Below are 14,627 nucleotides of genomic sequence, written 5' to 3'. Positions count from 1 at the left end.
TGTAATTTCATCCAACACTCGGACCAAATTCAAAAATCCTCGACTGTCACGAATTTGTTGTAACCCTCACAGCTTTTCAGGTCATCACTTTCCCCTCTCTCTCCGTCTTGTGTTGTTATCAATACCTCTGTCTTCCTACTAATTATTTCCATAATTAATCTGTTTTATTTAAAAATAAAATCAATATTTTATCCTTACCAGATCTAAACCGTTTCCCTCACCAACCTGGAATTTTTTTGAATTTCGTTAAAAACCTTCGAAGCAACTCCTACAAATCCTTCGAAGTAACCTCATAGAATTCTGTTGGTGTTTGTTTGTTTCTTGAGAAAGTGTGTTTTTTTTTTGCCGAACAGAGGGAGAAAATAGCTATTGTAATCCAGTAATTCTGTTGTTTCCGTGTTAGTTGTCAATGAAACTGTGTATCTACGAGCTTTTCTGTTCCTCAACGACCTTGACCCTCAATTTCTTTTGTCTCCTGATCTCGTAACTTACGCTCTTGTTGCACTATGTAAATCCCTTTCCATGACTTTTTCTTGCTAAATTTTGTCTCCGAAGCAGGAATTGATTAAAGAAACGTCAACATTTTGTTGGCATTGGGTTTCCAGCTGGCAGGAGTTTTATGCGTTAGTTTTTGATCGGAATTAGGGTTTTTTGAGCTTTGAATGTCTGCAATGCGGTGCTTGTGAGACGCGAATTTCTACTCTGGGGGGAAGAAAGTATGAATTTTTGAGTGTAAGTGGGGGTAGTAGGGTTTAAATTTGTAGGATTAGAGATGATGTTATCAGCGACGACGCCGATAGGGACGGTTAGGAGCTCGTTGGAGGAGATGCTGGACTCGCTCCGGCGCCGGGATGAGGCTGAGAAGCCAAAGGACCTCCCGCCGGCGCTGCCAGCGCGGCCCACGTCCAGGGGGCGGCTGCCCTCTGCACGACGCTCACTTCCAACAGACTTCAAGGTTTGTGGGAATGATGATGGAAAAGGTGGCGGGAATGGCGGAGTGACCAATGAGGTTAAAGGGAAGGAGGAGGGGAAAAGGAAGGAGAAGGAGTTAGGGTCGAAAACAGGGAGCTTTGGGAGCAAGAAGATGAAGAAAGAGCGGAATGTGGATTCTTCACCTTATGTGGTGGAGGAAGGGAAGAATCCGCAATTACAGGGTTTGGAAGCTTCAAATTGCATGTCCGAGGCAGGTTCCACGCAAAAAATGAAAGAGCCAGAGTGGGATGATAACATCGGTTACTTTATCAAGAAGGTAATATGGCAATGAAATAATAATTCATCTTGTTTGGTTTGGTTTTTTTTTTTTTTTTTTTTTTTGTTTATTTTTGTTTTCTTCCGTGGGTGTTTTAAATGTGTTTAGATGGAGCTCTTGAAATGCTTCTAAAGATTACTTAGCTCGATAGGTACTGTGAACTTGAACCATGAGTTTACATTTTAAGTTCTGTCGCCTCTTAGGTGAATGATTAATTTCACTGTAATGGATGGATGGCTTCTTCGTTGATACCATAGACATAGGGAACATTTAGAGATTGTCCAGTTAGTGGTTGGAGCTCAGACAATATGCGTTGCAAAGAGGATAGGGGTTTTTAGTCTGGCATTGAGTCTATTTATCTACAGTTACAATCTAGATATTGATAAACCTTATGGGTGGATAAAAATATTTAACGAGATTTATTAAAGAGATTATTTTATGCTCTTGTGAAAGATGCAATGATGCATTCATACTGGGTCTATTTTGTCTCAGAAACTCCGTGTTTGGTGCTGGCTCCCCAATGAGCGGTGGGAGATGGGTGTCATACAATCAACTTCAGGGGAGGAAGCATTCGTTATACTTTCAAATGGAATTGTAAGTTTATTAGCACTTGTCTCCTTTGAATGTCATGAAATATTTTCAACTATTTCATGTGGTGGATTCTGTTTGCTTACACTGTCTAACTACCGCAGGCTGTCAAAGTGGCCACAGGAGAACTTTTGCCAGCCAACCCAGATATCCTAGAGGGTGTGAATGATCTCATACAACTTAGCTATTTGAATGAGCCATCAGTTCTTCACAACCTCCACTTCAGATATTCTCAGGAGATGATTTATGTGAGTACCTTGTATGAATTCTTGTGCATGATTGTTAGTTATAGTTGTTATATCCTTTCCACTCTCTTACTATTTCTTTTGTTTCTTTATATAGAGTAAAGCGGGACCACTGCTGATTGCTGTCAATCCTTTCAAAGATGTCAATATATATGGACATGCTTTTGTCACAGCTTACCGACATAAAGTTATGGACAACCCTCATGTCTATGCCATAGCAGATACTGCTTATAATGAGATGATGAGAGGTTAATACAATCTCGTCTCTTTGTTTCTAAGTTAGTAAAAAGAATTTAGGTTTTACTGGCCCTTTGTAACTTATTTCTGAGTATTCTTTCTTCTTGTTCTACAGATGAAGTAAACCAATCCATAATTATCAGGTAAGTTGGATTTTCTGACTTAATGTTATATAATATGGTTTCTAAATGGGCATTCTCCTCATTTTTTTGTTTATGGTGTTTGTATTGAAACTACCCGGCTTTTCATAATTTTGTGAGTAACTAGGATAAATGAGTAGATATCGAGATTTATTAGGACCTTTGTATTACAGTGGGGAAAGTGGTGCTGGCAAGACAGAGACTGCAAAATTTGCAATGCAGTACTTGGCTGCCCTAGGTGGTGGCAGTGGCGGAATTGAGTATGAAATCCTTCAGACAAATTGTATACTTGAAGCATTTGGGAATGCAAAGACATCCAGGAATGATAACTCAAGCCGATTTGTGAGTTTAATTTTTCCTTCCCTTTATCATGTGTCACTGCTGAAACAGTTTCCTCTTAACAATGACTTTAGGTTTTTTAGAAAAATTGCAGCTCATAATATATTTATATGACATGAATTGGAGCAGGGGAAGTTGATTGAAATTCATTTTAGCACATCGGGGAAGATATGTGGCGCTAAGATCCAAACTTGTAAGAACATTGAACTGTATATATATCTCTGTGTGTGTGTGTGTGTGTGTGTGTGTGTATGTATGTATGTTATTGCTTTCCTTTTCATGATGTTTTACGGATTGTGCTAACTGATTGGCTTGCTTTTATGTCTTCATGTCTTTATCAAACTGCCATTTGACCTGCAACAATTGTGGATAGTTCTCTTAGAGAAGGTAACATATCCCTCTATCTGAATTTAGGAACTTCAGTTTTTATGCATACTAATTATTGATCAAAATCACCTCTGAGCAGTCGAGAGTAGTTCAGCTGGCCGCTGGTGAAAGATCATACCATATATTTTATCAAATTTGTGCTGGTGCTTCATCAAGTCTTAGAGGTACTATCTCTATTATTTCTAGATTGTGCAAATTTCTCAAAAGTATGGTTTCCATATAAATTTTGTTGGGTTACTACACTGTTTAAAAAACAAAAACTGAACATTGACTTGACATGGAAAGCAATGGCCGTAGAGTCTCGTCAGTGTGAGGAAGCTCTTCGTCCCTATCTTTTCCAAAGATCAGTGTATTCCTTTTCTGGAGATTAAGGATGCTTATGTTTGGAGTTTATTATAGTTCTTTTTTCTTTTTTTTTTGAGAATAGGGAGTTCATTATAGTTCTTAGTTTCTCGATACCTCAAATCACCTCCTATATGTTTTGGCAGACAATTATTTTATTGGGATCTGTCAGCTAGGATCTTCTTTGTTAGGTTTTCCATAAACTTACATTAATCAAATATGGAGCTTAATATTCAATCAGTGAGGAAAATTCGTTTGTACTGTTTAATGTCCTCACTAAAATTTTGGTTGAAGTAAGGAGGCCCCAGTTGCTTAAATCTTCAATTTTGTTTATACATTCTTGCACGGGTAATATGTTGTTGATCAATGAAACCTCCCATGTGCATGTCCAATGAGGGTTGTTTTTAGTAGGGTGACAGTCTGGATGTCTTTTATTTTCTTACATTTGTGAAAATCTATTATTTGAATTACTCGATCTTTTTTCCTCCTCTTTTTCCCAGAGAGGCTGAACCTTAAATGGGTGAGTGATTACCACTATCTTAACCAGAGTGAATGCTTGACCATTGATGGTGTTGATGATGCCCAGAGATTCTGTAAGCTTATGGTAATAGATGTTACTGTCCCCTCCATTGTCGAACACCCGGTTTCAGTGCATTATGTGTCCAGTGTATTCAAGTGATGCATCCTCTTTCTAATTTTTTTTTCTGTTCTCCAGGAAGCTTTAGACATAATTCAAATCTGCAAAGAAGATCAAGAGCAGGTATTTGCAATGCTTACTGCAGTGTTATGGCTGGGAAACATATCATTTCAAGTAATTGACAATGAAAATCATGTACAAGTGTTGGCTGATGAAGGTAAGATTTATATGCTAGGTCAAGTTATTCTGTAAATGTTGTGCTAAAAGATGCTTCTGTGGGAGTGACAAGAGTGGTTATTTTTCTTGGCAGCTGTAAATATTGCTGCCAGGCTTTTGGGTTGCAGCATGCAGGAGTTGATGCTGGCTTTATCTACACATAAAATCCAAGCTGGCAAGGATATCATTACTAAAAAGTTGACACTGCAGCAGGTCTATCTTCTTCTTGACTGACAATTGCATCTATCTATTCCAGTTCCAGACACCATATATACATGCATAGTCAAACAAACATAATGTTCATTGTACTTTAAAATCCTATTGATTTTCTTGTATTTAGGCAATTGATGTGAGAGATGCACTTGCAAAGTTCATTTATGCAAGCTTATTTGACTGGCTTGTGGGACAAATCAACATGTCGCTTGAAGTGGGCAAACAGCGTAGTGGGAGATCCATAAGTATCCTTGATATTTATGGGTTTGAGTCATTTAAGGTATAAAAAGTGTACTCACCTGTTCGGTGATGCTTTTACTGCTGTAAAGTATATCTCTGTTGATGATCCTCCTCTCCTCATTTTCAGAAGAATAGCTTTGAACAATTTTGCATCAATTATGCAAATGAAAGGCTGCAGCAACATTTCAATCGACATCTTTTCAAACTTGAGCAGGAGGTGAGCATCTCAAATTTATGTAGTTGTGAGTACTTGTTTTCCTTGTTCATATATTCTTTTGGTTCCTATTGTTTTGCTAATTTGTCTTCGGTACTTCTGTAAATGAAAACACTTTATGGTACCTTTAGTATAATAATCTCTTGGCAGCTTCTGCATCTTTAAAATACTGTTACCTAGATTCACTTGGATATTGGTAAAACTGTACTTTTTTTTGAATGGAGCAGGAAAAACAGAGTATCATCCTCTACAAGACTAATAAATAGTGTACCAAAAATTTAAATCCCAAATGATGAACCAACTTTTTGGAAGATCCAAGTGGTCGGGCTTCTCACCACCATAATGCCCTAAGGGCAGGGATTCAGACGCCCCTCCTTGTTAAACAATAAAAAAGGAAGATGAAGTGGGAAATTAAGGTAATTTATTCGGGGTAACATTAGAAGATAAGTTTGCCCAACATGGTATGACTTGTTGAAGGTAGAGATGTATACATTTGGGTGCATGTCATTCAGAAAATCTTAGTACGGGATATTAAGGAGAAAGGACGGAAGTCAAAAATGATATTTAGTTAATTACAGAAGTTATGAGGAAGCTCATGGATGCGAAACCATTTGTGGATAGTGTGGCCTTAGATAAGATTGAGTGGTGGCTGAGACTGAGAGTGTGGCTGACTATATAAAACAGTTTGCCTACTGATGGTATTCCTTATCCTTTTGACTTTACAATCAGTGCTTAATACTTTTCCTCCCCTTATTTTCATGTGCTTAAGCACATAGTAATTGTTATGTTGTCAGTCTAAGCCTATTCTTATTGGATTTTTTTTCCAATGCTGCTTAAAGTTTTGAAATTAGAATAATTGTTATTACAATCTGGCTGTCAGAAGGCACAGTTTTTATTTTTATTCTTTTTATTTCAGGAATATGAGCTGAATGGGGTTGATTGGACTAAAGTTGATTTTGAGGACAACCAAGAATGCTTGAATCTCATTGAAAAGGTATTTTAACAGTATAAACTTTTTGCATATTTCTAGTGAAGAGTTGTAGGAATTATTTCCTTTATTTCTACGACAATTACATTTTGTATCTGGATTGTCATTTTTCTATTTCAATACCTTCTAAAGCATATGCCTTGAATTCAACCACTAGGGACAAATAATTTTTGTTTTTTAGGTTTTTTTTCGTCGTAGAGTTGCATCTAGAGGTTACAAGTTCAATTCCTTGAAAATCTTCTCCACCTATATTATGTGGGGGTAAGGTTTGCGTATATCTTGTCTGTTCCTGACCTTGCCCACTGCAAGAGCCTTGTTCCCAGGAGTTGTTTTAGGATTTCTTTTTGTATGAAAACAGGAATGAGGGTCACTCTTGTTGTATGGTGGTTTTTGCAGAAGCCTATAGGGCTGCTTTCTTTGTTGGACGAGGAATCAAATTTCCCAAAGGCTACTGATTTGACTTTTGCCAATAAGCTTAAGCAGCACTTAAGTACTAATCCTTGCTTTAAAGGAGACAGAGGCAGGGCATTTGGGGTTCATCACTATGCCGGAGAGGTCAGTTCTTGCTCAAATTTTTGGAGGTTATGATATTTTGTTCTTTAAATGAAATTTTTTGCGTCATTACAGATTTTACTTGCCAAATTACTCTTTAGCAACTTAGCTTATCCGAGGGCTTTGGTAATTTGATTCGAAGTATGGGCCTTATAGAAAGAAAAAAACTCAGAACTACAGGTTTGTAAGTAATGCATGTTCTGGTGGTGATTCCTTTTTGATAATTTATGTACTTATAATGATGAATCATTAAAAAAAGAGGAAAAAAAAAACACTAGGCGTGATAAATTTATCAAAAAAAGAAAAAACCTACAAAAGGTTATGTGATGGTAAGCATGTTGTATTGTTGTTTCTCTTGCTCAATGCTCAAATTGGACACTGTTACTTTTACACTTAAAAGTGGCATTTAGATTCATCATCATTGAAGCCTTAGGTCACACTGCATAAGGCTACTGCAGTGGGTAGCAAACAACGATCAAAGTGCAGAGTAACAGCTTCAGCAAAATTGATTTCTTAATTATATAGATGTGTTTTCTGAGAGACACCATGTACACAAAAACTTCATGGTTCCCCCTCGATTCAGCTGCATGTTTGTTTATGACTGTAGGTAAACTTATTCAGCACATACTCATGAGCACATTTTTCCCATCCAACTCTTTTTATTGGGAAATTTTTTTGATCAATAATCAATTAGTTTTGGAAATAAAGTCAAGTGTGGCAGTACATATTAATGGGTGGCAATTTTGTCAAATTTTATGATTGTATAAATTGGTATTATCTTAGGATGTTATATACAGAGCAACATCAAATTATTTTCCTGAAATATTTGAAGGATAAAGCTCTAAGAATTTGTGTGATACTGTACGTAATGATGATTGGATTGAGGATGTGTAGCTGTTTATGGTCGTGACATCATACATAATGTCCTCAAAACTTTCTTTAGCCTACAGCATTTAAGCTGGATTGTGAAATTTTGAAGTCAGTTGTTTCATGTGTTTGTGAGTTCATTGATCTTTTGAGTTCTTAACTTCTTATCAGGTACAATATGATACAAATGGCTTTCTGGAAAAGAATCGAGATCTATTGCACTCTGATTTCATTCCAATCCTATCATCATGCAGTTGCCAATTACCACGATTGTTTGCGTCCAAACTGCCTCACAACTCCCAGAAAATGTCAAACCCTTCTTGTCAGTTAGGTTCTCTGGACTCCCCAATGCAAAGTGTTGGAACAAAGTTCAAGGTAAATCTTTTTGCTATGTTCTTTGCTCTGAATTTGTGTAGCTGTTGACATCATTGGAATTCCTTTGAGTAGATAATTATTTCGACAGTCACCAATGGGATTCCGCCCATTTACAAAGACAACCAATTTGCAATGATTAGCATGAGTAATTACAACATTGTTGTTAATTACTGTTTACTATGCTGAAAAAGAAGGGTTAGGAGTGGAACCAGTGCAACTAGATTTACTCTCTCTCAGTGTTTTAAAAGGCGGGTTCGGAAACCGAGGCGCTTGACTTATTTGAGGCGAGGCGTAAGCCTCGAGGCGTAAGCCTCGGTAAGAATCAACAAAAAAACATATATGCTTCATCTAAAATGTACATGTACACATTCAAATATAATCATATAAATTTATCAATTTATGAAGACATAACTCCATCCATCATTAATTCAAGTGATCAGCAGAGAAACTTGGAGTTGGACGCAGAATTAGAGAGAAAGTCAAATTGAATAAAGTCTTCAAGAATCAAAATAAATCAATTACTTCCAGCCATTCTCAATATGCTAAAGCTACATGTCTAAAACTAGTGGGTGTCGTGTGGATGACAGGATTTGAAATCTGTCAAAATTATCACCGCAAGTATATTATATACTAAACGAACATTTTTTTTCATTCTAGTTATCCTATGAAAGATGGAACTCCTCCAAGCCAGCTTCACATGCTCGCTTTGCAAATATTAGCAAGAATAATAAGAAAACTGAATCAATCAAGCTCTGAAGACTGAAAATCGTAACTTCTATTCAAGATCTAGGGCACAAGTTGCACAACACCAACAGAGAGTTAGAGAGAGAGAGAGTATGTATGAAGCTGAAAATCGATTCGATTCGATTCCTTGGACGATTTGTTTGTTAGAGAGAGAGAGTCTTTGAGAATTTGTCTCAAGAATCGTCGTCGTCGGTTGGAATGGCCTCGCTGGGTTGTTTGTGTTTTTGTTCTTTGTGGGCGTTGCTTTTGATAAATTGTGGTTTGTCAACAATTACGCCTCATACGCCTCAGGCATATGAGGCGTATGCCTCACAGGCCTTTATCAAGGGCGTACGCCCTGAGGCAACTCGAAGGCGCCTCGCCTTGAGGCGCGCCTCAGGGCGTACGCCCTGAACGCCTTTTAAAACACTGCTCTCTCTATCTTTCAATCTCATTTTTCACTTCTTGCCTGTTTATTCCACACAAAAAATCTGCGGTCTCAGCACTGTCACTGAATTTCTGTACCTTTTTTTTTGTTAAGTACCGAATTTCTGTGCCACCAATGAGCCATGTTGCACTTATGTTGCTAAACACCAATTTTATTATTTGCTCCTCTTCACTCACAGAATCATGCTCTGATCTCTCTAAACTGATCTGTGTTATGAGTCAAAATACAAGATTTCAACTCACACAATCACCTTCTGATCTATCTAAACAGTAGGCTAGATCTGGATTTTTATACTGATACAATTTGTTATGTTGTTGAACATGAATTTTGATGTGTTCACATGTATTCATGTTTTCTAGTTCGATTAAGGTTTTTAAAGCTTTGCAATAGAAGAAGAGAAGAGAGGAGAGAGGAGCCAAGGCAGTGGTGATGGTGCCTGCGAGGAGATGAGACTATGAGAGTGAGGGAAGCAGATGATGAGAGAGAAAAGTAAGAATAGGAGAGATGGGAAGAATTTCATTAATAATTTTTTTTGATAACAAATTGGAGCCATTGGATCAAATTAAATCCATTCAACAGCCGTAAGCAGCACTGGTCAGGAACCGGTGCATAGGTGCTTCAGTTCCACCCCCACCCCGAAAATGTGACAAAAATTACTCATTGGCGATCCCACTACTTTAGAAGCCCCCTTGCTTCTTTTGCTCCTCAAAATAGTCAGAGGAATAGTAGCTTTAAATCCACTCCAACATTTACCACTTTAGATGCATCTCCAAGCTTCAATATCTTATTTCCTTTGAACCACTCATTGCCATAGTTTCATGTCCCATGAAATGTAGCGACTAGAATAGTTTGTAACTTTGTGAAGACCCGTGGCCAGAAGTACTTTGAACTTTACATTATATGCCAACATATGAGGAGCATAATAGTACTTGGATTGTGATCCTGAATGCTCCATTGTAGAATATACATCTTCTTAGTGTAGACCTTGATGTTCCTCTGGCAATGTAAATGCCTAGTTATGGTTTAACTAAAGAAACCAGATATAAAAACTGTATTTTGCTGCACACTCAAAGTATGTCAATCACCCTAAATATGTTTTACCACATCTTAAAATGTTTCTTTCCTGTTTGTAGGGTCAGCTTTTTAAATTAATGCATCAGTTGGAGAACACCACACCTCATTTCATTCGCTGTATAAAACCCAATAATAAGCAGCTTCCTGGCATATATGAAGACGACCTTGTCTTCCAACAGCTCAAGTGTTGTGGAGTTTTGGAGGTTGTTAGGATCTCGAGATCTGGATATCCTACTCGAGTGACGCATCAAGCGTTTGCTGAAAGGTAGATGGTGAAACACTTCCCCAGCTGCGACCTTATGAAACATGGTCAATTATTCTCACTTCTCTACATGCTTTTTAGGTATGGTTTTCTACTTTTGGAGACAAACGTTCCTCAAGATCCATTGAGTGTATCAGTCGCTATTCTACAGCAGTTTAACGTCCTCCCCGAAATGTATCACGTTGGTTATACCAAATTGTTTCTTCGTACAGGGCAGGTAAATTCTTATGATATATTTTTTACCTTTTAACTTTCCCCAGCTTTATCGTGACCATTTGTTTTGAAGTGTCCAACATAATTTTTAAATTTAAAAAAAATAAAATTGCTTGACACAGTGACATGTGTCTGTGTCCAGTAAGTGTCGGACACTTGCATTGGCTATCAATGCAAGTGTCTGTGCTTCCCAGAGTATATGGTATATGTAGTCGATTGACTGGGGAAAGTGCATTTATAATTGTTTAAACACTTAAACTTTATAAATTGGTGGTAAAATGAGCATGTCTTCTATTTCACCTTTTAAGAGAGGATTGTCTACTGATGCCTTGCGTGATTGCCATGTACATTCTGTCACATACTGTCAGAATGATATTTTTGTGTAAAGAACAATTAAAAAGTTGCATATTAATGCATAGAAATCCTCTTTTGGATTTAGTAATTTTCTATGAACTGTGAACTTATAATGAAATAGAACTCTAAAAAATACTTTGGTCCAGCAATTTCATTTACAATACATACTATAGTCTGTTTATTACAAAGATCTTACTTCTTTTGTAGGTAATAAGGGTTATGGGGAGGGGAACTCACATTACAAGTACTGTACTTAATTAGGAAGAAAAATAGATTCTTACAAGTTTTTGAAGTGTTGAACTGCTGTTTGTTTTCTCAGATATCAACGTATCTGAGAAAATTAGAGGTGCTGGGAACAGCTTTAATTTGTCCCTTTAAATTTCAAGAATATCTTCTCGTGAAGTATTGTTTGACTAATGTCTTAATCTCTGAAGAAAGTTGAAGGCAAGGCAACTTTTGCCTCTAGTAAAATATGATACAACTTACGAGACTATACTTTAACTGTGATGGAGTAAGAACTCTTGCATGTATCATGCTTTGCTATATATTGAGAAATAATATCTAGTGGTGAAATAATATCTATTAGAGTATAAGATAATTCAAGTTTGTTTCTTTTTCTTTGAAACAATGTTGTCTTGTGTAATGGTTGTTTGATGCCGCAATCTCTTGCCGCAGATTGGTGCCTTTGAGGAAAGGAGAAAACAAGTCCTAAGAGGTGTAGTAGGAGTTCAGAAACATTTTCGTGGTTGCAAGGATCGTCACTACTTTCATGAACTCAGGAAAGGAGTTGTTGCTTTACAATCATGTATGTGAAAGGAATTTTCACCTTTTAGCAATTTCATTTGGGAGAAGTGCCTTGCCGTCCTCTAAATTGTTGACCTATTTTGTGCATACCATTTGCTTTATGAAACTTTCTCAGTTGTTCTTTGGAGCTCTTGCATTCCACTCCTTATGAGAGTTTAGTCTCTTAAATGGGAATACTCTTTTAGTGGCTTAAAATATTCCCTTTCTTGAGCAAAAACTTTATCTCTTTGTACCCTCACAAGCATGTGGTTTAATGATGTTAGTATCTTCTTTTTTTCAATTAACAATGGATCACATTCACAATGCAGTTATACGGGGTGAAAATAGTAGAAGGAATTATGATATTACATCAAGGAGGTGCACCACTGATTCTCTTCAGACACTTGATGAGATGCTGATGGCAGCCGTTCATTTACAATCCGGTACTAGTTATTTGTTCGTTACCAAATTTTTGTTTATTGTTGGATACACTTGCTTATATTTCTACTTCATGCAGTAATTCGTGGATGGTTGGCGCGGAAGCATTTCAGAGATATGAGAAACTTTAAAAAATCAAATCATGAGTTTACAAAAACCAAGCGGAAGCAGAACAAGAAGAATTCTGACGTGAAGGTACTCACTGATTTATTCAATTTACTTTTTCTTAGCTCCACAGTCTTTTTCCACTTTTTTGTCTTAATTAATCATGTCTCAACTTATGTTGATGTTACCAAGAAAATCTTTTACCTGTTTTGGTTTCTTTCCTAGTACTTCTGGTTCAAAGTATTGTTTAGTGCTCATTTTTTTTCTCTTCCCCTCGTATAAGACCAAAGGGTGTTTGTGGAATCTTTGGGTATGTGATGTAGTATTCTCGTCCTGAGAATGGACGGATGCATCATGAAAATTGTTTGTTTTTGGTTTAGCATTTATGAATTTTGATGGCTATGAGAAAGAGTGGAGATATCCTTTGATTTTTTATTTAAAATGATCAGGGAATAACTTTGATTGCATTCAACTGAGATATCCTTCAATTTATTTTTCTTTATAAAAATTTGAGCTGCTGAAAGTAAGTTATCTTGTCTGAACAGGATGTTTCACAAGAGGAGGTTCAGGTATTACCTTCGACTCTGGCAGAGTTTCAAAGGCGGGTTCTCAAGGCCGAAGCAACTCTTGGGCAAAAGGAAGAGGAAAATGCAGCTCTAAGAGAGCAATTACAACAGTTTGAGACTAGGTGGTCAGAATATGAGGCAAAGATGAAAAGAATGGAGGAAATGTGGCAAAAGCAGATGTCATCTTTGCAAGTGAGTTTGCTAATCTATAAATTGGATTTATACATGTAACACCATGCATGTTACCGACTCAAAAGGGACATACAAGCATTCCAATAAACTCTGTATGCATGCTAATCCAAATCTGATTCTCAAGTGGTGGATCATGATCTGAAGTTGATAGTGAGAATGATATAATTTGTCTTTGATGTTGAGTGGAGGACTTGTTATGAAAGGTTGAGGGGATATCCATATAGGTAGTATATATTTCAAATAGAAAATATTGTTGCTCATTAATGTTTGGAGATGCTATATGGGTATCAATAGGATTTCGGTTGTTGGGTCTTGGGTCTAGGGGTTTAGGCTTTTTGATTGGTCTAAGGTTTTAAGTCTTAAAGATTGGAGTTAATGGAGTTTAGGGTTTAAGTTTTAACCATGTTTCTCTGCATCTATTTTCTTGTTGTCACTCTTGTTCTTTTTATTTGGATGTATTTCTTAATATTTCACAAAAATATTATGAGATGATAAATTTAACAATTTAGATAAGTCATTGAAGTTATAAATTATTTTTTTCGTATAAATCAAAAGTTAAAAAAAATCAGTGCATTATGTAACTGATTTATCTTCCAAAAGCTACTGATTTTGTCGGTAGAATGTAAATTTGAATATCCTTGAATCAGGCGTGCACATGTATAGATGTAGAGTTACGAGTTGAAAGTGCATGATGTAATTAATCAGATAGCTATGTCAATTTATTGCAGATGAGCCTTGCTGCAGCCAGAAAAAGTCTTTCTGCTGACAACACTGCTTGTCAACCTGGAAGACATGATACTTCTACCTCTCCTCACTGTTATGATTCAGAGGAAATGATGTCCCCCGGATCTCGAACTCCAGGTGGAAGCACACCCATCAAATTTTCTACCGCCACCCTTGAGGTTGGAGCCGGCAGAGAGACAAATGGAAATTTCAGTGTGATGGGCAATCTTGTCAAGGAATTTGAGCAGCGGAGGCAGACTTTCGACGATGATGCAAAAGCTCTCATCGAGGTCAGAACGACACAATCTGGTTCTCATATGACTCCTGATGAAGAGCTACGAAAGTTGAAATTCAGATTTGAAACATGGAAGAAAGAGTACAAGGTTAGATTACGGGAAACCAAGGCAAGGCTTCATAAAATGGGGCATGCAGATGCTGACAAAAGTCGTCGAAAATGGTGGGGGAAGAAAAGCTCCAGAGCATGTTAGCCATTCATTTCTTTGCTAATCATACCCTTGGTATGGAAAAGAGAGGTAATACAGAAGAATAAATTCTCTAATTGCTGCCCAGAGATATTCAGGAGTGCTCATCTCTGTCCTGTCTATGCCTAGAACGGTAGAGAATTCCACACAGCGACATGGTTAAGGCAGAAATTGAGTTGTGTACCTACAGTTCTTGTTTCTTGGTACTCCTGAACATGTGCATAGCCATATAGGAACTTGCTGAGCGGCTCCTCTCTCTTTGTCAAATAGTTTATATTATGTTCCCATTAGTGTTTGTCTAGCTTTCTAGGGCCAGTTATGGAATATATGAACATCAAACAATGACCGTGTTCTTTTCAAGCACTAAATGAAAATTCTGGCCTATTTATTGCTGTAGGTGGTGAATTGATACTAATACTTCCTATAAGTTAAAAG

At 37.1% G+C, this 14,627-nt stretch overlaps 1 protein-coding gene across 1 annotated transcript; it reads left to right on the top strand.

Annotated features, from left to right (window-relative positions):
• Nucleotides 1–772: 772 nt before the first annotated feature.
• LOC119985663 (myosin-2) lies at nucleotides 773–14,588 on the top strand. Its single transcript, XM_038829970.1, has 24 exons — nucleotides 773–1,249; nucleotides 1,742–1,843; nucleotides 1,942–2,085; nucleotides 2,180–2,330; nucleotides 2,435–2,462; nucleotides 2,633–2,801; nucleotides 2,928–2,991; nucleotides 3,172–3,185; nucleotides 3,265–3,349; nucleotides 4,028–4,131; nucleotides 4,243–4,381; nucleotides 4,475–4,593; nucleotides 4,721–4,873; nucleotides 4,961–5,050; nucleotides 5,964–6,041; nucleotides 6,432–6,590; nucleotides 7,626–7,829; nucleotides 10,134–10,339; nucleotides 10,418–10,553; nucleotides 11,579–11,708; nucleotides 12,016–12,129; nucleotides 12,204–12,319; nucleotides 12,775–12,987; nucleotides 13,716–14,588. The coding sequence occupies exons 1-24, from the start codon at nucleotides 773–775 to the stop codon at nucleotides 14,196–14,198; spliced, it is 3,678 nt and encodes a 1,225-aa protein (XP_038685898.1). The 3' UTR covers nucleotides 14,199–14,588.
• The last annotated feature ends 39 nt before the right edge of the window (nucleotides 14,589–14,627 follow it).

The sequence above is a fragment of the Tripterygium wilfordii genome, chromosome 19, assembly GCF_013401445.1.
Source record: "Tripterygium wilfordii isolate XIE 37 chromosome 19, ASM1340144v1, whole genome shotgun sequence".
Taxonomy (NCBI): Eukaryota; Viridiplantae; Streptophyta; class Magnoliopsida; order Celastrales; family Celastraceae; genus Tripterygium; species Tripterygium wilfordii.
This window is presented reverse-complemented; position numbering and strand designations above follow the sequence as displayed.